This window comes from Drosophila albomicans, chromosome 2L (assembly GCF_009650485.2).
Source record: "Drosophila albomicans strain 15112-1751.03 chromosome 2L, ASM965048v2, whole genome shotgun sequence".
In the NCBI taxonomy this organism is placed as follows: Eukaryota; Metazoa; Arthropoda; class Insecta; order Diptera; family Drosophilidae; genus Drosophila; species Drosophila albomicans.
This window is the reverse complement of record NC_047628.2, coordinates 22,495,466-22,521,495: the sequence shown is the minus strand read 5'-3', so window position 1 is coordinate 22,521,495 and position 26,030 is coordinate 22,495,466. Positions and strand designations below refer to the sequence as shown.

General features: G+C 43.5%; 4 protein-coding genes across 9 annotated transcripts; 2 read left to right on the top strand and 2 right to left on the bottom strand.

Moving 5' to 3' along the window:
* Window positions 1-2,647: 2,647 nt before the first annotated feature.
* On the top strand, window positions 2,648-3,677 carry LOC117564502 (uncharacterized). Of its 2 annotated transcripts, none has more exons than XM_034243319.2 (3): window positions 2,648-2,812; window positions 2,867-3,091; window positions 3,144-3,677. In XM_034243319.2, the coding sequence occupies exons 1-3, from the start codon at window positions 2,733-2,735 to the stop codon at window positions 3,646-3,648; spliced, it is 810 nt and encodes a 269-aa protein (XP_034099210.1). In that variant the 5' UTR covers window positions 2,648-2,732; the 3' UTR covers window positions 3,649-3,677. The 2 variants fall into 2 exon arrangements, with proteins under 2 accessions (XP_034099210.1, XP_051858536.1); XM_052002576.1 differs by having other exon boundaries at window positions 2,651-2,812; window positions 2,876-3,091.
* A 55-nt stretch (window positions 3,678-3,732) lies between these two features.
* LOC117564501 (D-aspartate oxidase) lies at window positions 3,733-5,387 on the bottom strand. Of its 2 annotated transcripts, XM_052002575.1 has the most exons (5): window positions 5,151-5,387; window positions 4,875-5,087; window positions 4,524-4,820; window positions 4,140-4,465; window positions 3,733-3,998 (listed from the first exon to the last, which is right to left on the bottom strand). In XM_052002575.1, exons 1-4 carry the CDS (start codon window positions 5,348-5,350, stop codon window positions 4,153-4,155), a joined length of 1,023 nt encoding a protein of 340 aa, XP_051858535.1. In that variant the 5' UTR covers window positions 5,351-5,387; the 3' UTR covers window positions 3,733-3,998; window positions 4,140-4,152. The 2 variants fall into 2 exon arrangements, with proteins under 2 accessions (XP_051858535.1, XP_034099208.1); XM_034243317.2 differs by lacking the exon at window positions 3,733-3,998 and having other exon boundaries at window positions 4,012-4,465.
* Window positions 5,388-5,777: 390 nt separating this feature from the next.
* Window positions 5,778-8,728, top strand: LOC117564503 (keratin-associated protein 5-3). Of its 3 annotated transcripts, XR_004571765.2 has the most exons (5): window positions 5,778-5,910; window positions 6,039-6,090; window positions 7,172-7,496; window positions 7,823-8,114; window positions 8,171-8,728. XR_004571765.2 is itself a non-coding variant. In XM_034243320.2 (4 exons), the coding sequence occupies exons 2-4, from the start codon at window positions 6,061-6,063 to the stop codon at window positions 8,179-8,181; spliced, it is 528 nt and encodes a 175-aa protein (XP_034099211.1). In that variant the 5' UTR covers window positions 5,779-5,910; window positions 6,039-6,060; the 3' UTR covers window positions 8,182-8,728. The 3 variants fall into 3 exon arrangements, 2 of the variants coding, with proteins under 2 accessions (XP_034099211.1, XP_051858364.1); XM_034243320.2 differs by lacking the exon at window positions 7,823-8,114 and having other exon boundaries at window positions 5,779-5,910; window positions 7,172-7,658; XM_052002404.1 differs by lacking the exons at window positions 5,778-5,910; window positions 6,039-6,090; window positions 7,823-8,114 and adding an exon at window positions 6,845-6,992 and having other exon boundaries at window positions 7,172-7,658.
* Window positions 8,729-9,166: 438 nt separating this feature from the next.
* Window positions 9,167-25,804, bottom strand: LOC117566231 (protein bark beetle). 2 transcript variants are annotated; one of them, XM_034245777.2, is made up of 12 exons: window positions 25,690-25,804; window positions 21,223-21,921; window positions 18,856-19,034; window positions 12,548-18,795; window positions 12,257-12,468; window positions 11,843-12,198; window positions 11,661-11,786; window positions 11,487-11,510; window positions 11,319-11,416; window positions 10,881-11,251; window positions 10,581-10,805; window positions 9,167-10,479 (listed from the first exon to the last, which is right to left on the bottom strand). In XM_034245777.2, exons 2-12 carry the CDS (start codon window positions 21,811-21,813, stop codon window positions 9,409-9,411), a joined length of 9,501 nt encoding a protein of 3,166 aa, XP_034101668.2. In that variant the 5' UTR covers window positions 21,814-21,921; window positions 25,690-25,804; the 3' UTR covers window positions 9,167-9,408. The 2 variants fall into 2 exon arrangements, with proteins under 2 accessions (XP_034101668.2, XP_051859195.1); XM_052003235.1 differs by lacking the exon at window positions 11,487-11,510 and having other exon boundaries at window positions 25,690-25,798.
* Between the last annotated feature and the right edge of the window lie 226 nt (window positions 25,805-26,030).

Genomic DNA, 26,030 nt, shown 5'->3' with positions numbered 1-26,030 from the left:
TCAACTCGGAAGTCGACGCTTCAAATTGGAGTTTAATTTGTTTTTATAAGCGCAATTATGACTTGAAATGGGAATTTGGAGCAATGCAATGGGAGCCATAAATGCTATGAGCAACAGGGCAACCAAACTCGACTTTTAAAAACGAAAATGAAGATGTTGAGCAACAGACACAATTGTTTTTCTATGCCCAGCCTGAAAGTAGACTACAATATTTCAACTCAACTCAAAGTTGGAAATCGTATACTTAATATTTTGTATTCAGTTTACCCGAAGAGAATTTTGCAAAGCATATTCGTAAATCCTTCGAGAGCTTCCATTTCTGTACTATACCTTATTATTATATATTATATATGTTTATAACTATTCTTGAATTATAAAGGAATTTCAGTTGTAAGTTAAGATCATAAATAGTAATTTTAGAATAATATGCTAATCTAAGTGATGAAACTAACATACAACATTAAAATCTATGAGATTATTCCCCTTCTATATAATCTACCTAAAACGCATTTAAAACAGTCGAAGTACGCTGATTAATTGTTATTTAAGCGTTAAACCAACAAAACAAGAGAAGTTTCTTGTGTGAGAAAAGAATAACAGATGAGGTGGGGAAAAAGAGGCAGAGGAAGAGAAAGAAAGAGATGGGAATGGTTAATCCTGAATCCTTTTGCATTTCGCTCAAAAATTTCAATAACGCGCTTGTTTTGAATTACTTTGGACGCTTGCTTTTGTTGAACCCTTTGTTTATTTGTTTGCCGCGCGACAACCGCGTTCACACAGACACACACATGCACACTAACACACACAGTGGTGCATACACCTTGCGGCTGGCGACAAGTGCATCCATTTGTCAGTAGATGACCAGGACGAGAGAACGTGCTACATGTGGCACAGCCATTACAATCAAGAAACGTTTCCGTTTCGGCGTTTTACATTTTCATTTTGTGCGTTTTGTATTTCCGCATTTTCGATTTTAAATAAAACCACACAAAGTGCCATCGCGGTTGCAAGTCACGAGGGTCGCTCAACCGATGGCATGGCAAGGCATGTGTTTCAGGGGGTGAGGGGAATCTCCCATCTTTACCTTTGGCGAGGCATTGGGAATGCGCAGGTGTCGCGCCCGGAATAACAGCCAACGAGCGTTAAACGATTTTCGAATGAATTCAAATTCGCGATTGTTGCTCTGAGTTTTTAGGTGGCTTCCAAATGGGTTAGGGCTTTGGATTTGCTGACAGACGGATGAGGGGGAGGAGGAGGAGGAGGAGTATGAGTGTGTGAGTTTGTTGTGCGTGTAAACAATTTGGCGGATTAAACGAGTCCCAGATGAGACGTTTTTATGCCCCATCATAAACTGCGATGAGTTCGCCTCTAATCCGTTGGCCAAATACTCGCACTTGGCAACAACTTGCCACCAAATTTACTTATGAATTACCAGAAAATTCTATTTTCATATTTTCCATGAGTATTTCTGTGGATTTTGAGCAATAACTTTTGATGACTATTTTGCAGTTCAATTGCAGCTAACTTTTGATGAAGAGTAGTCTTTTAACTCGGTCCTAAAAGTATGCTTTCAAATTGAGTATGAAGAAAATTTTTATATTGAATTTTCAATTTGAACAAAAGCATTTAGTATAAATTAAAGAATTGAAGTCTAAAATTAAAAGTCTATGAAGTCTAAAATGACACTCTTAGCTATAGTACAAACTGTTGCTCAATCTTTTAATAAATGAAAGATAACCAAAAAATATAAAGACACACAATTCACACATTATTTCTAAAAATATATTTGAGCAGTTCAACGATGTGTTGAAAATGGCGAAAATTCCAGAAAAGCTCTCACATGACCCAAAGAAATGTCGAAATTAAATTATTTCTTTCCAATATTCAATTTATCAAGAGGCACGAGACAGGACAACTACGTGTTCGGAATAGACACAGACTTTACCCCTCTAAGAAGCCGCCCAGCTGACACTTTGCACATTAAAAGTGTCGTCTGTATTTAAATATACAATTGACGGCATGATACGGATGCTCAATGCTGGGGGAATATCTGCGAGTTCAAGCAGGAGCGAAGAATTTGACAAGTTGTTGGAAACATTTAAAAATGCGTTCGCCCAAATTCAGTTATCCTCTCTCTCAAAAAAATAGAAAAAAAGCCGGTTGCCAATTGGTTGTTGCCCTGTAAATGACACCCGAAGTGCTTTGAATTTTAAAATCCAAGGGGTCTGTGCTTAAGTCAGAGAAATGAGAAGGCAGGAAAAAAAGAGCAAAGGACGAGATCTCGTGCTTAAGGTGTGTATTACGAGTGAGACGTGTTTCAATTTGTGAGGGGTAGATTTACGTTATTATTAACATGGCTGATGTATTTTTCTGTGTGTTTTTGCTATTTGATATTTATTCAAATTGAGACATTAGACAAATTAAATTTACACCTATTTCATTTGATTGTTATCGCTTGTATACGCATTTAATTATGCCATTTCCTCCCTCGAAAACAATACAAATACCAAAATACCAAAACACACACACATATCATTTGCATTTTTTATTTCACATTCACGTTTATTATTATTGCGGCGAGCCCAGGCAATTATTGAAGAAGAAAGAGCGGGTAATAAAACCGAATGATATCATATAACTAGAATACAAAACACTGTTTCAAATAATGTCAATAAATTGCTAAGTAAATTGTAAAAAATTTCTGTATTAAATTCAAGTTAAGAGAATACCAAATGTCCGATGTGCGTCCTCTGCAATATGATATCAAATGGGACGTGTGGGAGGGAATGCCCATAACGGATATACATTTCAAGCAAGTTGCATTAGGTAGCTCTAGAATTATGAGAAGATAACACAATTTCAACAGGAATTACAGTCTGGTCATCGAGTTTATGTGGACGAAATCTTTTCTACAGAATATCGTGTACAAAGGCGTGGGTTTGCATGAAGAGGAGGGCATGAAGGAGAACTTCTCCAATTACTGTATGCACATCCTGCAAAATGAGTGCTCTGTGATGATGCTCAGTAAGGACGAGACACAAATCGTTGCTGTAGCTCTACTCGAATGGATGACAGACGAATGGCATTCCTGGTGAGCCTATCGTGATCTTAATAGAACCCAAAGTAATTCGATTAACTTGCAGGATTGTTTTGCCATCAACAGTGCCTAAAGGATTGTTTCAAGAGTTCATTAATCTGAAAAAGGAACTAATGCAGCACACAAAGATTGCCATGGAATTGGATGACTTTGATAGTCTGACAGTACACGAAGTCGCCTTTCCCGATGAGTTATATACCGACATCGACTTCCAGATCTGTATGTTCGATGTCTTTGGCTCTGTGGCTCAGCACATGCACATGCCTCGTGTCTGTTACATAGCCCTGACGACAAGGGAGCAGAATGCCGCCGATTTGGCGGAATATGCCGAGTACGGCAGATCTATATACTCCATCTATAAAGTGGGCAATAAACGGCCATTCGATGTACTCCGCGATCTGGATGAAATGTATGCTCTGCTCTTTTTGCTGCCTTTAGATCCTATATTGTATTATCAAGATATGCCCGGCTTTGAAGGCTTCCACGAGGCGCTGAGGGCTAAGGAGCGCAAGGAGCGTGAGGAGGAGCTTATGCGTATGAATGAAATGTAATATTATTGTGAAAAATTATAAAAATAAAATGTGAATCTTATATGAATATTGGTTTTAAAACACATATGTTATTTGCACATCTTGTTATTTGCAGATCCTAAAAATTACAAGAAAAATTATTATACAAAAATGTTACTCGATAATCAATCTGAGTAGAATAATTTCATTTGGTACAGTTCTAGAAACTTTCAGAGCAATCAAAACTCCAACTAGCACAGTTATTTTCAATTATTTAAAAGAATGGATATCTTCGAGTGGAAAACCATCAGTTCATTCTAGGGCTGCAATTTCAGAAATCAAATTTACTCTGGAACCAGTTGAATTCGAAGCAAATCCACACACGAGCAAACCTGATAACAGAAATGTGATAAGCTTTGTTTATTGCAGCTCATCGAGTATATAGACATCGTATAAGCAAATAGTCGTATGTTTGGACAATTAGTATTCTAGCGTCAAGTGCTTGATTTGCTGCTGATAACACGCACACTTACAATCGAGTTGCAGTTACAATTTCGATTTGAGTTGTGCCGCTAGCAACAATTGCAGCACATCCTCAGCACAGCCCCAGGCGAGTGTGACACCACTACCACCGTGTCCATAGTTGTGTATGACCAGCTTCGATCCACATCTTTCAGCCTCGAGACGGAGTTGGTCGCGTCCCGGACGCAAACCAACCCAATCGAACAGATGCTCAGCATGATTTAGACCCGGCAACAGGCGACGGCAACCGTCGATAATGAAGCTTTTATCCTGCGGACAAACCTTGAGGTTGTAGTCCTTCTCCTGGTGAGTGCCACCCAGCACGACAGATTCAGTGCTAAGCATTTAAAGGGAATCATTAGATGCATCATAGCGGAGACTGGCTCAATACTCACTTGGGTATAATGTAATTACCATCGTCACTTTCATCCAACAGTGCAGAGTAGATCCAATTGGCCTTGACCCGCGACACTTGACCACGCACAGAATACATTTGCTCATCGTTGAGCAGCTGCCGTGAGCCGAGCCCAGTGCAGTTGACAATCACATCGTATGAGGAATCCTTAACGAAACCCTCCAGATTCGTAATACGCTGTTGCTGAACAATTCCTCCTCTGCGCACAAAACGCTTCATCAGATAGGGCAACAGTTTGATGGGTTCCGAAGTGTATGTAACAAAAGAGAGCCCCGAGCTGCAGACGAGATTAGTATGTTGGTTCTTGACTCTTGACGGGTAGCAGACTTACGTGAACTTAACATCTCTGTTCCTGTTGTATACCTCTAGTTGTGAGGGTGTTAGATCAACTGCTCCATAGACAATATCACGCCAAAAGTCGCCCACACTGGCATTCGGATCTGTGCTCAAACGCACACAGGGAAGCAGACACACTCCTGCCTCGCCGGCATCCTCACTCAACCAGATCTGTTCCAGAAACTGATGCACATCCTTGGACCATTTGCTATAGACGTTAAAGACTGTATGAATGCACTTTTCTTATCATAGTTAAACTTGGGAAACCAACTAGACTTTCTTCTCATCGGTGCCACCGAGCAAAAAGGGTCCCCAGAGTCCCGCAGATCCATCGCCCGTTGTGTTTGGTGAGAATTCGTCCGATATTATGGTCACCCGCACATTCTTGTTGGCATTCTGAAAATGCTCGAGTATTTTGATTGCACTCGACACACCATTCACACCAGCTCCAATGACTGCAACTTTCAGCATTATTCCGTTGGCAACGAATTCGCGATGTAAACTAAATGAGGCGGTTTCACTAGAGAGCTCTAATCAGCTGAACACACAAGCAGATTGATAAGGCCGAAGCGAGCACATTATTAAAATTATCAAGAGCATACTATAAATTCTTCGACCCTGACTAGGCGGCATCAGTTTTAAATATTCAAACGGCGAAATTTATCAGGAATGAAATTAATGTGCAATTAAGGATAGTTTGGAAAATAATTTGAATTTTTCTATTTTGAGCCTTATTAAAGTCTTTGTTAGAAGACTAATATTCAAATGGAAAAGGGAAAGTTTATGAATGCTGCATTAAAAAGTGTCTTCTAAATTACATTTATTAACCTAATGTTTTTCAAATCGTAGTAGTCGCTGAGAAAAAACACATAGTAGGCCATGAAATCGATTCCCAAATGTTTTCCGTTCACGTGGCTGCGATGCCTGCAAAACAAAATCATTAGTTTTCTGACTCTCGAACCTTTCGTTTCGACTAGCTTCTAAATTTTAAGTAAAAAATTAAAAATTATCTTAAAACTTGACCAACTAAAGTGAGTGTGGAAATCAATCAAAGAAAACTTAATATATTTAACTATTAAATAATAATGGGAATTAATTTTATTTTTTCATTTAAAAATGTGTGTCTGCTTTACCTGATGGAATATTTCCGGTGCTTCAGAAATTAAATTTTAAAAATCAAGATGTGTGAACCTTGTTGTGGACCTTTTGAGGTGAGTATTCTTTAAAGAATTGTCTTGTTCCTTTGATACGTGTACTCGGCCATACAAACTCCATAATATCCACGAAAACGTTCCCCATGTAGTGCTCTCCAAAGTGCTATAATGCAGCACAACTGGATGCACTGCCTCAGTGTGCGCCACGCATTCCACCACCATTCCCGAAATGCATTACGGTGCAGCAGCCACCGCGACTCATTTGCAAGAAGCGTGTCGTCTTCACCGAGAAAATTGTTCCCGAACCGATGGTGGTGAATCGATGTCGCCAGATCACAATACCGAAAGTAGTGGACACTACGCGGGTGATCAAGGTGCCCAAACTGGTCTGGGTGTCGCAAATGGTGCGCGAGCCGCGTGTTATCTACTATCCATCGATGATACCTGATCCCTATGTCGTATGCTATCCGAAGCGTGTTTGCGAGCCGCGCGAGGTCTGCCAGTCGATACTGTGCCAGCCGAAGCCTCAGACGATCGATATACCTCCGCCTCGTGAATATTGCTGCTATCCAAATGGACCAATCAATTATAAGCCGAGCGCCGCTTGTCCACCCTGTCCAATTGGACCATGTGCACCTGGCGGTGCTTGCTGCCCATTACCATGCTTTTCAACCAATCAATATCCTGTGTGTGAGACCCGTTGCGGACCCTGTGGGCCGTGTGGACCCTGCGGACCATGTGGCGGACCTTGCGGCCCGTGTGGCCAGAGTGGACCGTGTCTGCCATGTGGAGCAACTTGTGGACCTTGCGGACCATGCTGATCACATGCAACGCATTCACATACAGCAACTTGCTCTCCAAAGAATTTTGCCAATTTCTCCGTTTCTTCGTTTTGTTGTGCTGCACTTGTACTTTTGTCTACCAAGTGGAACTGTGACTCCTGAGTGGACCATGTCAAGGTGAGCGACTCGATTGCACTTGCTTTGATACGTGATCAATCTCGTACATCAAGGCGTTGCAATCCTGTTGCTCGCCTTGATATTATACTTCCGAATGTTATGGCGAGAGTACACGTATCAATGGCAACTGACCTTTCATATTACTAATCCAAGCCTTCAACGCTTCTTATTCCTTTTAGCCCAGAGGCTGCCGCAGTCGCGAGCTACGTTGTGGCATTATGTATACGACGTGTGACTGCATCAAGCGAAATGGCCTACAGGACAAGTGTCCGCGGGCAGCTTGCCAAGGACGACCCGCATGCATGTGCTTCCCGACCCCGACATGCTGTCCAGCCTCGTTCCCGTTGCGCTTCGCCAACATGACAATGGGTGTCAATAATAAGCGCATGCGTTGCGCTGCAACTGCTGCAACATGTGCTGGCGGCGGTGGCCTTGCCCGCTCCTGTGGAGGATGCTGCACTGGCGGCGGATGTAGCCCAAGTGGCCCATGCGGCGGCGGTCCATGTAATGATTGTCCATGCTGTGGACCGCATAGTCCGCCATGCGGTGCGCCGGCGCCAATTCCATGCTCACCCGCGCCCGGCGTTTGCTGTCCGCCATTGCCTGAGGGCGGCATACCCGATCCACGTGTTTGGAATTGTTGTAACACACCTCCGACATATCCATGTAAGTGACCATTCGAGTCAGTCCGTCTGTCCCATTTTTAAAATTAACGTGGTCCGCTGCATTAAGCGCGTCCGGCGCATCGTTTAGAGCTAAGCGTGCCACAGCATGTGTCAAATTGAGGATGTCGATAAGAAGATTTTCATTGATAAATTTCCAATTTAAAGGTGGCGGTTGCCCATGTCCGGCTCGTTACCTCAAAAGGAAACAAGAAAACTTACCCTGTGTCTGGTGTGCGCCTTGCAAAGCTCATTGCTACAACACGCCTCCGAAATGTTGTTGTTAGAGCTGTTGCTTTTTGAATGGCAACAGAGCAATCACCTTTTTATGGTGACAAATGGCCGGCACACAGTCACAAAACAAGTTGTTGTAAAAACAAACGTTAGTGTAGGAAAATCTTTAGCGACATTTAGCGATCCTCACTTGTGTCCGCATCCCAAGTAATATTGCCACACTTATGTAAGTAGTTGTAGTAGCCGCCCTATTGATATGCACTTATTTCTTAATATCCACAGGTGGCTTCTGATGAAAGAAGCAAAACAAGTTAAAATGATGATAGTTCGGTGTTGTTTTTATGACATGAAATAGCCAGGGGAAATGCACACAGTTCCACAGTACGTCTCCTAGTTAAGCGTCCCGAGATATCGAACAACAATTGCGGACGCAATTGACGGAATGTATTTGTGAAAGTTTTGGTTGGTAAAATTTGGAAGCAGGTTGGATCAAAGTTTAAATATCGTGGCACCATTAAAAACACTCGGTCCGACAAGAAGAATGAACGAACTCGCAGAAAACTGAGATTAATCAGGCAATTTATGGCGCATCGAATTAAAAACGGATTTTAAAATAATACGTGAAGCCGACTGAACTATGGAGTTTATGTATTTTACTCAAAACTAAGTCGGTGAAATGGAATTTAACGAATGCGACCCTGGAAAACATAAAACATACAATCTCAAAGTTCTTCTTCTTACAAATTGGCATAAATTCTAAATTTCTAGTTATACAAATTTTATATGCGCAACTTTTGGACCTTTGGCAATTAAATTCTTTTGGATTGAAGCAATCAAGAAGTTTTTTTCATTTAAGGGGCGGAGTGGGCGGAATTTATTACATTAAATGACAAATGGAAGTACTTCTTTTTAATAACTCTTTGTTTTACTTTTTGGGGAAAAAAATTTGGGCGCGGCGCGGTAAAAATATTTACCGGTTCATGTGTGACCAAAAGCTGAAATACAGAAGTCCCACGAAAAATACTAAAAGTATATTCTGGCTCACTCTACTGGCAGAGTTGCATTGGGCTTATCGATAACAGATGCCAAAAAAATTAAATTAATTCATTAATTTTATTATTAATTTTACTCTGCATAAAGCGTGTTTCCAACGTTATTTAAAAAATGCTAATCAGGCATACTATCTTATAGTATTGTAATGTTGCCACACGCTTAAAAATAAAATGGTAGCCCTGCCAAAAGCTGATTGTTTTCCAACACTGTTGAATACGCGCAGTATTTGAATATTGGCATTGACTTATTTATTGTTTATGTTAAATCAATTATATACAACAATTATGTATTTAATACTAATTCGTTTGTTTTGCGTTCGCATGTGTTGATGGTTAATGTTAAATGTTTACAACTAATGGATGGAATGCTTTAAGTTTTCTACTACATAAAACAACGTGGGGTGTGTTCGTCTCTCATAATCTCTCATCTTAATGCATTAACTAAAATCTACGTAGCGAATGAAGGGTTTACATGGCCGTCTCTAGCGGCTGGCTGTGACTGCGTCCATTGGCATGCAGTGGCACCAAGCCGCCGTCGCCGGCCTCGCTATCAAAATCCGTCTCCAGCAGTGCCTCCGACTTGGAGCGATGATACGGATTGGCAGTGGCCAGAGGCGATGATGCTGGCAGCGTTGGCGTTGTAGGCGAAGCCTCCTGCGAGGAGGCCGTTTGATAAACAGTCTTTGGGCGTGACGTATGCGCGGTGGGCGCTGCCGGCGGCTGAGCCAGCGGTCTGGGTGCGCGATAATGTGATGTGGGCGCCTTACTGCTTCTCACGGCCGTGTAATACGAGTCCGGCCGACGCATATCCGCCGGCGTCGCTTGCGGCGGCACTGCGGGCGCTGGACGATAGAGCGATGACTCCGTGGAGAAGTTGAATTGATCGAGCTTCTGGTCAAAGGGCAACGATTCGCCGCTGCTGCGCTGTGGCATGAAACTGCTATGAGAGCTGCGCTGATATTCGGGCAGATTCTGTTTCAGCTCGCTGAGGAAAGCCAACCCCGGCTGGCCACGTCGTCCACCGCCTGTGGCGCCTCCAACAGCACTGCTGCTTCCACCGGCATCTGTGCGCAGTGGCAAAGTGCTGGCATTTCCATAGTAATCCGAGCCAATCTCCTCGGCGTCGGCGTCTGTGTGATGTATGATGGGCGTGTCTTCAGCCACGCTGGTGCTAATGGAGTTGGCACGTGTGTTGCCGCCATACGTTGAGTTATCCCTGAAGCCCTCGTTGCGATAGCTCAGCTCAAAGGCATCGGGTTCCAAGGCAGCGGCAGCTGCAGCCGCGCGAGCTCGATGAGCACTGCCCTTGGAGATGGTGGCCACCTTGTGTGGCTGCTGCTGATGATGGTGTTGTTCCTGGCCAGCTGGGCGTAGCGCATTCTGATTGACGTACTCGTTGTAATGCGGCTTCTGTTCATAGCCCTCGTAGCTGCCCGCCTCCGAAGTAAGCACACTCTTGTCCATGGAATCAATGGAGCCGTTGGCCACCATCTGTTTGTAGTCTTGGCTCTTGGATAGCGTGCCGTTGCTGGACATGTTCTAATGTAACCGAAATGGTAAACCAAAAAGAAATGGGAAAAGGAAAACAAATTCAACTAAAGGTAACTCAAAATGGGTGAAAAACAAAAGTCAAATCATACATAATTGGGACGACGGCGCAGCGATCCTTGGGGATCGATGCTATTCAAGCTGCGCAGACTCTGGCGAATGCTATTGCGTCGCTGCAGTCGCTGCACATGACGATGCTTGGACTTGGCAAACCAGCAGAAGGCCACCAGAATTAGCAAGATGATAGCGAGCACAAAGGCGGAGATAATACTGATGGCAAAAATGTCTGCACGCCACGACAGCGGATCAATGATGACCTGTTAGAGAGAGAGAGAAAGAGAGAACATTTATTAGTAACGTAATAAAATATATACAATGTTATTTCGACTTACTCTTGGATCCATTTCGCAGATAAAGCCACGCTCCCTGGCGCAATCCTCCACCTCGATCTCGCCAAACACGAAGCTTGTGCAGCGTTCAATGTGGTTGTAATCCTGTATCCAGACCTTCTCCGGATACTTCAGATGCCGCATCTGACTCTGAAGATACTTCCACAGTGTAGTGCTATCAGTGCGTATGAAGGGCATTGTTGAGTTCTCCGAGCGGCAGAAATCACGCGCCTCATGGAAGGTCATCGGCGCACCCACGTAGGTGAAACAGGTGTCCTGCACCAGAGCCCAACCCGGGGGACATTTGCCATCCAAAATGGTCTCGTTGTTCATCTGGAAGGGCACAGCGAGCACCTCGAGAAGCATGGGATCGTCTGAAAAGTAACAAAAGGGTTACATTTTAATTTAATGTCTAGAATGTAATTTGGAAGTTGTTCCTACCATATTTGTCCCTAATGCGGGATTGCACTGAAATAGTATTATTGTAGCTCCAGTAATTGTGACGTGCATCAATCTTGGAGCTCCAAGTCTCAAAGGTCCTGAGTTGAATAAAAAAATAGAAGCGTTATTTAAAACATTGTTTAGTTATATTAAAGTCCAGTAGCTTACCTGTTTTCATAGTCAAAACTCATACTACGTGTCGAAGAAGAGAGCAAGAACAAAGTGTGGGTAGAGAGGGAGAGAACAAGAGGAAAAATCATAGTGAAAAGAGTTTTACATTAATAGAGCAAAACTCAGGGAAACAAAGATCAGTCTTTCTAATTGAATTAAGCCACTACTTACATGGAATTATTGACAGTTAGTAGTTCGTAATCGTTTTCGTAGTTCTCGAATATGTTATCGACATATTGTTGACCCGCAGTGCCTGCAACAATCGTTGCCCGGGACATCCAGTTGGTGGCCACATTGCTGCATATGAAAGGGTTGAATAATAATTCGAAATTAATATCCAATTCGTAACTTACCGGTAGAATCCATTGTGCGCTGTGGTCTGGTAGATCTGCAGGCGAACCTTCTCGAAACCAGACACCTCCATGATGCGACCTCCAATGTTGCTGTGCACATAGTTGTAACTAAAGTTGGACACCACCTGGCATAGGCGAATGACCTCAGCATAGCCAGCATTATTCTGTGCAAAGTAGTTGCGATAGAGCTCTACTTCCTGGTACGGCGATGACTGACGACCCTCCACAAATAGCGCTGGACGATTGCGATTGCGCATGAAAAGATTGTGATGCACGAATCCACGCAGCGAAGTCGCCGATCCACGCGAATCAGCGCGTATACGTAATCCACCTTGGTTCTCCAGCAGTAGATTGTTCTAGGAATAAGTAAAAGTAGGTTAGAATATTGAGGTAGACTTCGTTTTGGAAACATACCATAAAGTACAATGAATTCATGTTCTGCACATCCAAGTTGAGGGCTGAGGCGCAGGTGGAGAAATTGCCGTAGAGCTGTTTACAGTTGCGTTCTATGCGGTTCCCGATGAGGGTCAAAGTTGGAGTCACCTCTCCCGCAGAAGCATAGCTAACAGCGCCCTTCACTGCTCCCGCGATGTGAGTATCTGTGATATTGTGCAGAGCATCGCGATCTATAAATGAGAGTCAAGATAACATAAATAGGTTTAATAAAATTGTTTATATACTTAATATAGACTTTACTATACTCACATTGTCCCAGCGTCGAAATGGGCACGGTGACAATCTCTGCAATGAAGCCGTGTGTCTCTGGGGCGCCACTTGCAACAAGTTGCAGGCTCAACGTTGGACCCTTGGTCTTGAAAAAGGAACGTTGATTGTCCGTATCAGACTCGACTTTGCCCAGATACGTGGCTGTCACATTGTAGATATCGCCGTCGTAGAGCTTGATGAAATCGGTGCGTCCATAAAGCTTGGAGTGATTAAAAAGATTCGACTGCAGCAGACGGAAACCAATGGGCTTGGCACGGAACGCGGAGGTAAAGATCTTCACACAATTGACGGGATTGTTGTCGTATTTATAGTAGACTAGCATACGTTCCTCGATGCTCAGCACCTTCTGTGGATCACAGATGTCGATCAGCGAGAACAGTTTGTAGGGCAAATCAAGTTTTTTGAGCGGTGTAAAGCTGGACTCATCACTGTCGCGTCCCTCGCCGCTCAGCGACACAATGCTGATGCCCGTGCCCAGGGTTTTATTGATGTTCAAATGATTGAGGTTCAATTTACCACTTGGCGCAATTAGATTGATGCCGTGATTGGCCGAGTTCTTGATGGTAACCGAACTGATGGAGGGATTCTTGTGTATGGCCTGAATGGCAGCTGCCTTGTGATTATGAAGGATGCCTGCATTTTCGATCTGCACAAACTCCAGCTGACTTTCGCGCTGTGGCTGATTACCATGCGAGCGCGAATTGTGCAAACGATGTTCGTATTGCAGCTCCTCGAACTTGGAGTTGGAAAAGCGAATGCCACCCCAATAAACCTCGTCGTCGGCAATGCTATTGCAGCTGACAAACACATAGACATCGTCCCAACGGCATTCGTGACGATGCCCATAGAGCTGACCATTCAAACGCTCGGCACAATCCTCCATGCGTTCCTCATCGCCACGACACTCGAGCGGTTGCACCCACGACCAGATGCGTGTCAAGGAGTTCGTGTGGAACTCAATGCGCCTATCGTGACCGTAGTAGACATTGAGCGGATCAAAGCCCAACTCACGGCAAACGACCTGGGCATTGCGTTCGGTGAACCGACCATCGCAAATGGGCACCCACTGCAGTGTCGTGTGATTGAAGTACTCCAGGAAGCCCTCATTCAGTCCATACACGCCATCCGCCTCTCCGGTACAGTTGCTCGCACTTGTGCAGAGTCTGATGGAGTCGAAGTCCGTTAATGCCGCACTCATGTCCTCCAAAGCACGACGCTTGCGAGGCGGCGCTGCAATCAACGATTCCCTGCTCGCATTCCTAAAGGGTCGCATCACAATTGGTGACTCCTTGTAGCCTATGGCCATTAGTGTGCCCAGCACCAAGATGCCCACATTAGGCTCAAATTCGAGAGTAACGCCATGTTGTATAGTCAGCGTTGTGCCAGGCATCACTGTGATATCCGAGGCTATGTAGTAAGGTGTTGCCTGCTTCGGAAGCGTGAGATCGCGATAGACACGACCGCCACGATAGCTCGATAGGGAAATGTCCTCGTTGGGTGGGGTTACTACCGAAACGCTTGCATCGTAGCTGTCTTCGATGAGGAAGGGCTGATAGATAACATCCGCATGATCGTTCCAATTGTCAAAGTCAAAGATCTTTGACTCAATATACGCCACATCCTTTGAGCCCCACCAATTCTCCTTCGCTTGGAAATAATTGTTTAAACGCGCTGATCTTACGCCCGCAACCAGATTATAATCCATCTCATTATCCGCTATGAGATTGCGATACAAACGCACGGTTTGCACACCATCCAGACGAATGACTGCACTAGGCAGCTGATGTTGTTTGCGAATGCGTCGCGCTGCTCGCATATAGTGCCTATAGTCGGCCATCATGCTCACAATGTTGTTGCCCTTGAAGGAATTGTACTCAATGCTCGCAGGCACTTGGCCAATGATCTCACTCAGACTGTCCGCCTTGAACAACAGCACAAATTTTGCGCTGTTGCCTTCGAAGCGATTGTTGTCAAAGCGCAGACGCTTCTCCATGCCGTCGAGTGCGATCAGCGCACCCGGACAATTGTTCTCGCGGAACACATTTGATGTGATGTTAAAGACCGCATAGTGGCCAAAGACGCCGATGTGAAAATCGCGGTTGCGCTGCCAAGTACTGTTGCCAAAGTAAATCGAGTGCGTAAAGTTCTCGTTGTATTGCCAGACATAAGGCAATGCCACCTGGAAGCCACCATGTGTGTTCTGCTCCACGGTGGTGTCTTGGATCACGTAATGGAAGAGATTGTTTGAGGAGCGCAGATCCTTAGACATTTGTCTTATGCCATGTCCATTCTGTGTGATCAGCGAACTGTTGATGTGCAGCGTGACCTCGGATATGTTGCTGGAGATGACATCCCAAAAAGGTGATTTGATCAATATTGCCTCTCGTTCATTGTAGCTAAGTTCCGAGTTGATAAGCTTGATGGACTCGTTGGCCTTGCGCAGATAGTACTCCCCATTGTCGCCAATATAGCGATTGTAGTAATAACCTGTGATTCCTCGCAGATTCTTTTGTATCTTCGTTGAGCGTATGGTCAAAGTGGGTACCGGTCCACTCACAATCCGATTTCTAATGTTCTGAACTGGCGCTGTGACTGTGCTCAACATAAGCACAGCTCCTCCTAACGCATGTAGACCACTCTCGTAGTAGATGATGATGCCATAGCTGCTGCTCGTTGCAGGGAACACTGTAAGATCCCTTTTGACCTGCCACAGATCGCTGCGTATGTTCTCGGTGCGTGCATTGAGGATGCTAATGCTCTCCGTGGAGAGGTTATGTATGGGATTTAGTAGCTGTATGCCAATCACATAACCAGCAGGACACTGCACCACAATCTTGCGACTGATGGATTGCCCCAACAATTCTTCGGTACGTATGTATTTATGCTCAAAAGTGCCAAGATCAATGTTTGCCAATTCGTGGGGCAGCACATAGGGATCATAGTCTGTATCGTAAGAGTTAAAATCCCTAGCCATATTGAACCATCCGCCAATTTCCTTTTGATCCAGCGATGCTATAACTGCGTCATGCGAGATGCCACTGCCTTTATTCTCCTTGATAATTGAACCGGAAATTCGAAAATCGAGCTGTTTCATGCTAATACCGCTGCCACGATTTCCCGAGAATTCCGAGTTCTTTATGTTGTTCACCGATTTACCCGCATATATATCCGCATAGATAATTCCCAAGCCATCCTGTAGATTGTTTACCACACGCACATTCTCCAGATTGTGACGTGCATGATCCATTTGCAGTGCGGGCTTAAAGGAGTTTGTTGTGTAGTCAAATAGTCCTGCCTTTTCTACGGTCACATATTGTAGATCTGCGCGTTCCGCCAACATGCTAAATCTCACTCCCGCCCATGCGCCTTCGTAGCAACGTAGACCCACATCGCTTTCATGACTGCAGCTGTTCTCGAACTCGTACTCGGCACGACACTTGGTCACATCTCGATCGTGGGGAGTGCAACGCACATTGGCCAATAGCACGTCCTCCGAGGTGCCAGCATTGGGTAGCTGAGAGCGCAGCAAACGCCAGTCCTGAGGATTCAGGGAATAGCCCAGCTGATGACAAACCAAGGCGGCATTGAGAACATTCCAGCCGTAGTCGCAGACGGTGCCCCAGCGTCCCTTCACATAGACCTGTAGCCGACCCTCGTGAGCTCCTGCGCCGCCCAAAAGTCGCACCGGCACCCTGGGCACGGTATCCACGGGCAGGACTTCGGTTTCCATGTCAATTGCCTCCGTTTCGCTATCCAGGTCAATACCTTCGGTGTCATTTCCAATGATCGTCTCCCGCTTCAGCGTGAAGAGAATATCGTCAGGACGTCGTCCTCTAGCTTCCAATTTTCCTGCCACCATCATGCCGACACTCGGTTCAAAGCGCAGCGTTGTGCCAGGCTGTAAGATGAGCTTGCCACCAGGTCTAATATTAATATCCTTGGTTACAGTATAAGTGCCCGCTGGCACCGTGTCCTGGCCATCGACCTCGCCACCAATGACATCGGATCCCTCGTGGAAGAAACGCGGCACCACCGTAGAGACTGTGATCATGGCCGTAGAGCCCGGATTGGAACTGTGCAGCAAGTAAGGAATGTATTGTATTTTGGCTAGATTGTAGCGATCATTACGATGAAAGAGACGGGCGTAGATGCGATTCTCATCTGTATGACCCAACCAATTGCAGGTGGCATTGATGATCTGACTCTGATCCGTTAACTGCGAACCAATCTCATACGCCGAGTCAAGATTGTGCAGAATATTCCTAAAGATGTCCACATTGCTGGAGCCCACGACAACCGGGGCAGCAACCCGTGATCGAGGATTTAATCGCCCCGCGCCATCGTTTCCCTCGCTGCCCGCAATTAGCGGTCCAAAAGCTTCGGTGATGTTATTGCTACGCACAAAATTCCGTGTGAATAAAATGTATTGAACCTCCGCACGACTGTAAGGCGAGAGAGCAAGGGAAACCACATGCAGTCCACTGTTGCGCATAAAGTAATTGCTCTGAATAAGCAACTTGACCGGCAGATAGTTAAATTCCTGGAAGATGTAATCGTTGTTCACATAGATGCAGCCATAAGCGCCAAATTTGAACATGTTGTACTCGATGCGACCCTGTAGATTGAGCGCAGGACTTAGATATATGGAATTCGCTTGACTGTATTTGAACAAATTGTGGCCCAGCTGCAGTTGCATGTTTGCCCTGCCATTCTCCGTTGCCTGGTAACACGACTCGACGAAGATGTCGTTCTGTTGACTGCCGTTAAAGGTATTTCCTGTGATGTTGACCCAAATGGGGCGACAGTAGTTGCCATGGAACACACCCATCTCCAGATTACCGCCAATCTGCGAATACTCCACCACACTGGTCTGATTGAAAGGTATATACTCCACTCGATCCACATCAGTAGTATGATTTAACCAAGTCGCCATTCCATAACCACGATTCGAGTTCAAGGCGGAGCGGGAGATATTTCTATTACCTCCATAGTAGGTAATATTAACTCCTGCGCCATTGTTGAAGCTAATGTTGCTGCTGGTGATGTTCACATCACCTGCACCGCTGGTCACATGCACACCAGCAACATGTCCATTGCCGGACACCGAACTGGCGTGCACATGCAGCTTGGAGCGAATATTGTCAATGGCGACGCCACGTCCACCATTGTCCTCCACCGTGGACTGCGCCACACGAAGATCATAGGCCACAGCATCCCCAGAGGTTATGCGGAAGTATCCATTCATTTCTCTTCGAGCGTCTGCTCGTATGCGCACAAACATTTTCTCTCGTGTGCTTGTCACACTCTGCGGTCGGGTGAAGTTTCTCGCCTGCCACTGGAAGAGCAGGCGATCGTTGGAAGAGGCGCCATCGAAGATCTCCACTGTGCCCGTGTCATTCTGCTGCATCATAAAGTACTCAAAGTGTAGGGTGAGCAGGTAGCCAGGTCGTGTAAAGAAATATTTGCTGCACTCCTTGCTGGAGCCTGCGTAATACTTCTGGGTGAAGGACAACGAGATGGGATACGTTTGACCGGACGTCGTGGGCAGTGTACAAAAGTCGTAGATGCTGGCGCGATCAGTGCGCTCGGTGCCACGCAGATCGTGGCCAACATACTTGATGCCATCGGCAGCATTGTCCACCACAGAGCAGCCCTCGAGTTGCACCAATCCTTGGCTGGAGTTCACGAAGATGCCAATGCCGTTGCTCTTGCGCACGGTGACATTCTGCAGCTGGAAGCCTGCCCAGGGTCGTGTGCTATTGAAGCCCGTGTATGCCGAATGACTGATGACGACATGTTCCATTTGCGGTGGCAATCCCTGCACCTCCAGCGCTGACTTGGCACTGAAACCCGCGCCATTGCCAGCCCTAATGATATCCACATACTTGAGCCGCGATTCGGACTGCGCCGCATAGACGGTGTTATCCCTGCCCAATGACTTTGTGGATGGCGCATTGTCAAAGTAGATGCCACGCCAATGTCCCAGAGCTTTCGAGTGCACTGGCAGACACTGGATGCCCAGATCATTGTGATAATCACAGGAGCCAGCGCCCATTTGTCTCGAACTCCAGCTGCAGTCCATTAAACTGTTCTCACTGCCCCGACACTTTGGCTGCTCGTAGAGCAGTCGAGGATAATAGCCAGGCGTGCGTTCTACCCAATTCCAGAAGCGTCCTCCTCGATAGCCCATCTGTTTGCAGGCCACCGCATAGTCTGCCATGGTCCAACTGAAAGAGGATTATCAATTGTTAGCTTAAAGTTGATGGTAGAGGTAATCTGCTACTTACTTTCTTGAATTGGAGCACACAGAACGCCAGGCACCTTTGTGATAAAGCTGCAGTCTGCCCTCCACTGGCGTCGGTCCATCCACTAAACGTATGCCCTTCTCCTGCTCATCGGGCAGCTCCATTTTAACATTGGCAGCATTACTTTGAGATCTCAGCACGATGCGCGCTGTGGGTGTGCCCTGAAAGAGTGAATTTTGTGAATTAATGATTAAGAATTAAATATTCTCAATTAGAAATAACCTCTTGATTTCAAAGCAATATAGCTAAAATTCTACTCTATGACAGAAACATCAATAAGATGGAAATAATTCAGATCTACCCAAGATAAAACTCTTTATTGATACACTATTCATTCACCACCTATGCTAGCTTGCTAACGTAACTCATAAGTTATAGAAAATGCAAATATGATTTCCATATAATTTTAGCTCGTCTAGACTCTAGAAAGGCAGAAAGTATTCTCATAAATTAAATTAGAATTTCTCTTTCTAATCTGCAATGTGAATGACTCTTTTCCACACACAAGACTCTTTTACTCGCTTACTATGTGTATTTATTGCATTGCACATTTTGCTTTGTGTGCCATTTTCTATCCAATTTTCAGTTGTGAATATTTGTGTAATTATCTTTCGGTTTCACCCCAGGTTTTTCACCTCTCTCACACGCAACGTGTTCATGACAAGTCGCGGCTTAAAATTTAATTTCTACTTTTTTTCCACTCTTCTAAGCTATTATTATTACTTTTTCCAATTATGATTATTATTTTCACGCCAGTTGGCCTTCGTTTTCCAATGAGAATCATCAGCAGTTGATGATGATGATGATCTTGCCTCAATTTGTAGACTTAATTAACACCTATGCGTACGATTGGGATGATCATGATCACGATGATGCTGTTGAGCAACGCCCACAGACAATTGCGACAAAAAGCGCAAACAATTTTATTTAATTAAAACCGGAGAAGACCCGAACTTTAACAGGTCAGCAAGTAGTACACTATACTCGTATATATCGTAGTAAGTATATTTTGGATGATTCACATATAGAATTTGCATATAGACAAAAAATTAGTCTGGCATTTTTGACAGCTTAACTTGCGTCTCAAAGTAGACCTGAAGTCGACCTAAAGGCGAGTTAAGTTGCCCAGTAGAAACATCAATTATGCGACGTCGTTCACTTAAATATAATTAACCCCTAATGACCCTCTGACCGCTGATTAAGTAACCAAAACGAGGGGAAACGCCGCGGGAAACGAGGAGAGGAATGTAAAGCGCGAAGCGGACATGCAAAGTAAATGCAGTAAAAACTCTTTGAAGTCGTCGTCGGTAGTTGTTATGTTGTGTAGAGTAATTGTTATTATTGCCATTGGAATCGTGCAACGATTCATTGAGCTCAGGAAGTGAACTTGGTCTGACCCAATTAATGGATGACCGACCCAGCGCATGCGCTGACGCCCTAACCTACCACTACTCATAAATCGGAGAGAAAACTCACTCAAGAGTTCTTATCACAGTCAGAGCGAAAGATAAGAGAGAGGTGGAGAGAGAGCATGAGCGTAGTATAGGCAACAATTGAAAATCGCAATCTTATCAGTTCAAAAGTCAACTGAATAAATAAAACAACAAGTGTATTCAACGGGGTGCTACGAAACTTTGGAGCTTATCTATCATTACCGTTACTCACCTGTTAACTGATAGCAACAGGTGCCCCGCCAGCGCTTAATCATTCGCAATATTCAATGGCTTGAAATGCGTTATTTGCAACATTATGCACAAAACAAATACCCCTGAGTTTGCTCAGAGTAAATCAAAGTTTATTTCAGGGAAATATCGTGAAAGATTACAGATAATTTAAGAAATTTGGTACTTTATTGAGTTTTTGGGAAACATTGAAATAAACGATTCAGAGACATTTGTTAAATATGGGAAATAAGATACAAAAATGTAGGTGCAATTTTACAGCATAGTTTCAAATATCACTCATACGTAGACATGCGCAAAATATATATTCCATATAACAAAAGATACACTTGTATTCAATTCAAGGAATGAATCGAGCATTGTAAACAACTTTTATCCACAGATAAGCTTCATCATAAGGTCAAGGCGTTATAAGTCTTTACGATAAATTTCTTATCATAAATTTATCACAAAGGTTACATTGATTTCACAATTGAAAAATAAGACACTAAAAATATACACAGACTGTGTTTATCTCGCTGTTTATTTCAACATCTTGTGCAAGCTGATGAAGTAATTTTTCGCGCACCAACTTTTCTATTAAGTCCTAGTTGTAAACACCCCACCATTTCTCTACATTAACTGCAGGGTGTATAGGCAAATTTAATTTGAAGATTGTTGCACTTACCACAGCTTGTAGCACGCCGCGCACCTTGAGGCCCTTGGTGGGCGCAAACTCAACAGTCACGCCCGGCTCGATGGTCAGACGGGCGCCACGAAGCACCTCCAGGTCATCGCGTGCCAGGTACGGACTCTCGCTAAGGCGCAGAGTTCGCTCGCTGAGTATCTCGCCACCCTGAAGTTCGGTGTACGAGTTGGCCGATGATGTCAGCAGCAAGGATGGCGTCGACGGTGGCGCCGCAGTGGCGTCGTTGTTGTGACGCGTTGCTGGCAGCAATTGTGTGGCGCCATCTAGACTGGCGAATTCGATATCGTTGTCGTTCTCATTCTCATTATCCTGCTGTACTTCGATGGTCTCCAATTCCGTGTCGCGGCGTTGTTGTTGTTGTTGTGATCGACCTAGTTGGCAGGACGACGACAACAGAAGGATGAGGAGGAGTATTGTGCATTTGTTGGCCCATTTGGGGGTTCGGGGTGGGCAATTGTTGTTGTTGTGGTTATTGTTGTGGTTCTTGTTGCTGTTCTCATCGTAGCTAATATTATTTTGTTTACTTTGTCTTTGTGGAAGAAAGTTCGTTTTATGTCGTTGCAGCGTCATTTGTGCATTGTTTTCATTCACTTTTTATCGACGAATTAATCAATCTAGATTTTCGATTCTATTTATAAATATTATGCATTGCTTTTCACACTCTTATGGCAGTTAAGGCTGTTTTAAGACACAAGAAAAATAATAGATTATTTTAAAGGATTATTTATGAAAAAACGAAATTTAAATATGAAATTGTAATAGTTTAATTAGGTTGTGTCGTTTTAATTGATATTTAATAATGGTTTTATATTTTCAATGGATTATTTTATTTCAAGTTTAGTTTTTAATTCATTTTCGCTTTGTAATTTAAATTTATGTTTTAAACATCACTTTTGTATATCATTATATTATTGTGGTTAAAATTGGAACACTTCAATATTATTCTTTATTTCGTATTTTTTGTAAATTTTATAAACTTCTTGTGATCAAATAATATTCACATTTTTGTTTTACTCTAGCATATTGCTGCTTTTGTTTTTATGTGCTTTTCACTTCTTTTTCACAGCGTTTTCACAGATTTCCACTTTGTTTTCAACTATACAATTAACACTTCTGTTTTTCTCACACACTTCACAATACTCGTAGTTTATACTGATTTCGAATTGTTGCAAAGCCACAAGTTTCTAGCATTGTTACCAATCTCTGATAAGCCGCCACAAACTGGCCCTAAAAGCCAACACACAACACACACACACTCACACCCCCTCATGTAGACAAAGAACTTGACAACGTTTCAAAACCAAAACACACAAATACCAATACACTCTCATGCATGCATACACCAACACAACTTTACACTGGGTCGTGTTTCCCCCCCAAAAAAATAACGAAAGACGAAAAATAATTTAAACATACACGAAAAAACACGTCCGTACGCAAAGAACCGTTAGCAGTGACTGAGCGGGTTGCTTGCATTATGTATTATGACGATTGCTGTGGAGCAACAACAGCAGCAACAACAACGAGTGTGTAGGGAAATGCTTGATACAACATGTTAAGCAGTTGGGGAGCTGTCGCTGTCGCTATCGTTGTTGTTGTAGTTGTAGTTGTAGTTGTCTCCACGTAACTGTAAATGTGTAGGCATTTCATTCATAGCGTGAGCGCGAGAGAGCAAGCCTAAGAGAGAGCGTGGCGTGCGTGAGCGAGATAGCGTCTCTGATAGCGTCGCACGCACCGCTAAAGGTATTTTTGTTGTTTTTGCTGTGGGTTACGTGTGCGTAGAGTGTGTAAACGGAAAGAAGAAGATAGAAAGAAAGCATTTCCAAGACGGGCCTCAGAGTTTTTTCTTGGCTTGGAGCCAAAGTCGGGGTTTTATTTATGGCGTATGCAAAGCAGCTTTTCACGGTGCTATTCTTGTCGGTTCTTAAGCTGCGGGTGCGGCAAATGGACTGAGAGAAAAACCTTATATCAATGATCATAAATCACACAAATTTTGGACAGTGTTGTGATGGAAAGAATTTTAAATATAAAATTAAATCAAAAATGAATAATTTTTGTGAGAATTTTAGGACTTTAGAAATTTGTAACAAAGACAAATTTAAAAGTTTAAAATTGAACTTGGAAAATTTAATATTGGAATACTCGTATGTATAAAATAAACAAAATTTGAATTATCCTTAATTCAAAATTAATTTAAGAATATAAGAGAATTATTAATTTATAATTTAAAATTTAGAAAAAATAAAATTTGCTGATTTTTGAATTATTTAATTTGTTTTAAAATGGTTTCCTTACACTTTTTTCTTTTAAAATATGTAATGTCAACTATGAAACTATCTAAACTTTCTCTCAGTGCACATTGACTCGTCTTGGGGCCTTGTGCGTTTTTCTTTATATCGATGCATCTGTGACTCAGCTGGAAGCTATCGAAGTTGCAACGACAGCGGTTATTGTTGCTGTGACTGTTGTCTCTGTTGCATACTAAAGTGCATTCAAAAGTTGATTGTGGGCCTTTTATGGGTTTATTAACTTTGTTTGGCATTTAGCTTTTGCTTTTGCTTTTGCCCAGAAATGCAACCAGCTTTGATAACTGGCTAATAAGACTCTATTCGATGAATGTTTCATACAGTAAACTATCTGATAAGCTATGTAACGCAACTGTTCGCAACTAAATTTATTTATTTTTAAAGAAAATGCGATAATTTCTGATAGTCGCCAATCAAGTTGGTAAGATAATAGTCGAGTATTAGATGTTGATGGCATTTCCTTAACTTGATAAGATAATTAAGGTTACGAGTAGCACAGTAAATAACTGTGTAAAATATAGGTTTCACAGACAGTCTAAATTTCTTCAAATTTGGCCATGAAACATTTTGCTTAGACGGGTTCAACAACCTGGAAATAAACTAATAGAGCTTTAGTTTTTTAAGCATATTTATTGAATTGCTTTCTTGTTGTTCTCATAACCATTCTACGTGCCTTTCACTAACTTGACTTTCTTTCTTCACTCGCTTTGAAAGCATTAATTTGTTATATTTTTCTGCTAGGATGTAGATCATGAACATCTTTGTATCATTTATCACTTTACAAAGAACGTTTTAATTCAATTTTCAGTTATATATTTTGACGGACAATCTTTTTTTTTATCACTTGATGCCTTGTAGAGCTTATAATAAATTAGTCATTAGCCTTAAGTGACCTATGTGTGTATTTGTAATAGTATTAGTCATCGTAGAACTCATCTAACCGGCGTCTTTTGTCTCGATTTCAACTCGTTGGATGAGCACGCGATTTGCATTCCACTTTCAGTGACTAATCACAACGTGTTTCACTCTAATCTAATACAGGTAACTATTAGCACTCGCTCTCGCTCACTCCCACGCTTTCGCTTGTGCCCTCTCTCTTTCTTTCTCACTCTCGCTCTCTGTTGTTGTCGCTTAGCAATTGCTTATCGCATATTTCCTTTACACCTTTATCGTTGTAAGCCCTCAAAGTGCACTTGTCTTTGGCTTGACATGCCTGATTGATAATGTCTTCACTTCCTTTCGCCTTCCCATCAGCAACAACAACAACAGCGAGAACTACAACAAAATGGTTGGCAACGCGTCATCAGTTCAAACAGTGGAAGTGAGTAATGTAATGCTATGCTAAGTGAACGGAAGTAAATGTGGAAGTGGGAGGGGAACAATTGCAGACGCAGTCGCAGTCGCAGTTGACGCTGACTGCGCTGCCGCTGTTGCGGCTCGCTGCACGCATGCAGTTGGCAAGTTTATTGGCCACAAGTTATAGTTATAGTTGTTGCTATTGCTGCTGCTGTTGCTGTGTGGCAATTAGACGAGCATGAAAGCGTGCAACGAAAAGAGAATTCCAATTGGGAACGGATTTGGCCAAAAGCCACTTGCATCTTTACGCGCTGCTGCTCTATCTACGCTACAAATATACAATTCGCACTAATGAGCCTGCTTTTAACGGTTTTTCTACAACTTCTTCAACTAACAACTTCACTCGTAAAGTTCCATAATGTTCTAATTAAAGCACCAAACACAAGAGAATTTATGTTTTTCCAAGCCACAGTCGCAGCTTCAACGTCTCTCCGCTTGTTTCTTTGTGTGGCCAGAGAGTTGTGGTATTGGTATTGGTAACACTATTGCCATTGGCATTGGTATTGGTGTGTTTGGTAATACTTCGTCTTGTGTTGGCCAGCACTCACACACACACACACACTAACACAACCTCACTTTTAAAGTTTTCATCGTTGGCGCAGCATATTTTTTCTCTTCTGCTTTCCAACCCCTTTTTTTGCACTTTATTCACAATTTTCAACACTTGCCGCACTTGTTGCACTTTCTGTTAACATTGTTGGCATTATTTACGCATTTTTTGCGATTCAAACAACGCTTTTCATTTGGGGCTTTTTGAGGCGCGGTCAATAGCGATCACACTTACACACACACACACACAACGGAGAGCGTGGAAGAAGAAGAGCGAACAGCAAAAAAAAGCACCGTTGAGATCAAAATGTTTTGGCTTTATGCGCACACACGTCTGTTCGGCCGCGTCGTTGAACACCTTCTGAGCGCACTGAGTTGCCCAGAGAAGCAAGCTCTGCAGTATGTCGCGACGCTCTCTCTCTTGTCATCTGCTCTCTCGCTCTGCTGCCAACTAAAGTTCTGCAGTCAAAACAGTCAGCGCGCCATTCAAAACACACTCACACACACACGTGGAGAGCAGCTTTATGCGAGCGAATCTCCACTACACATATTCAAAAATTTGCTCTCAACTGAACA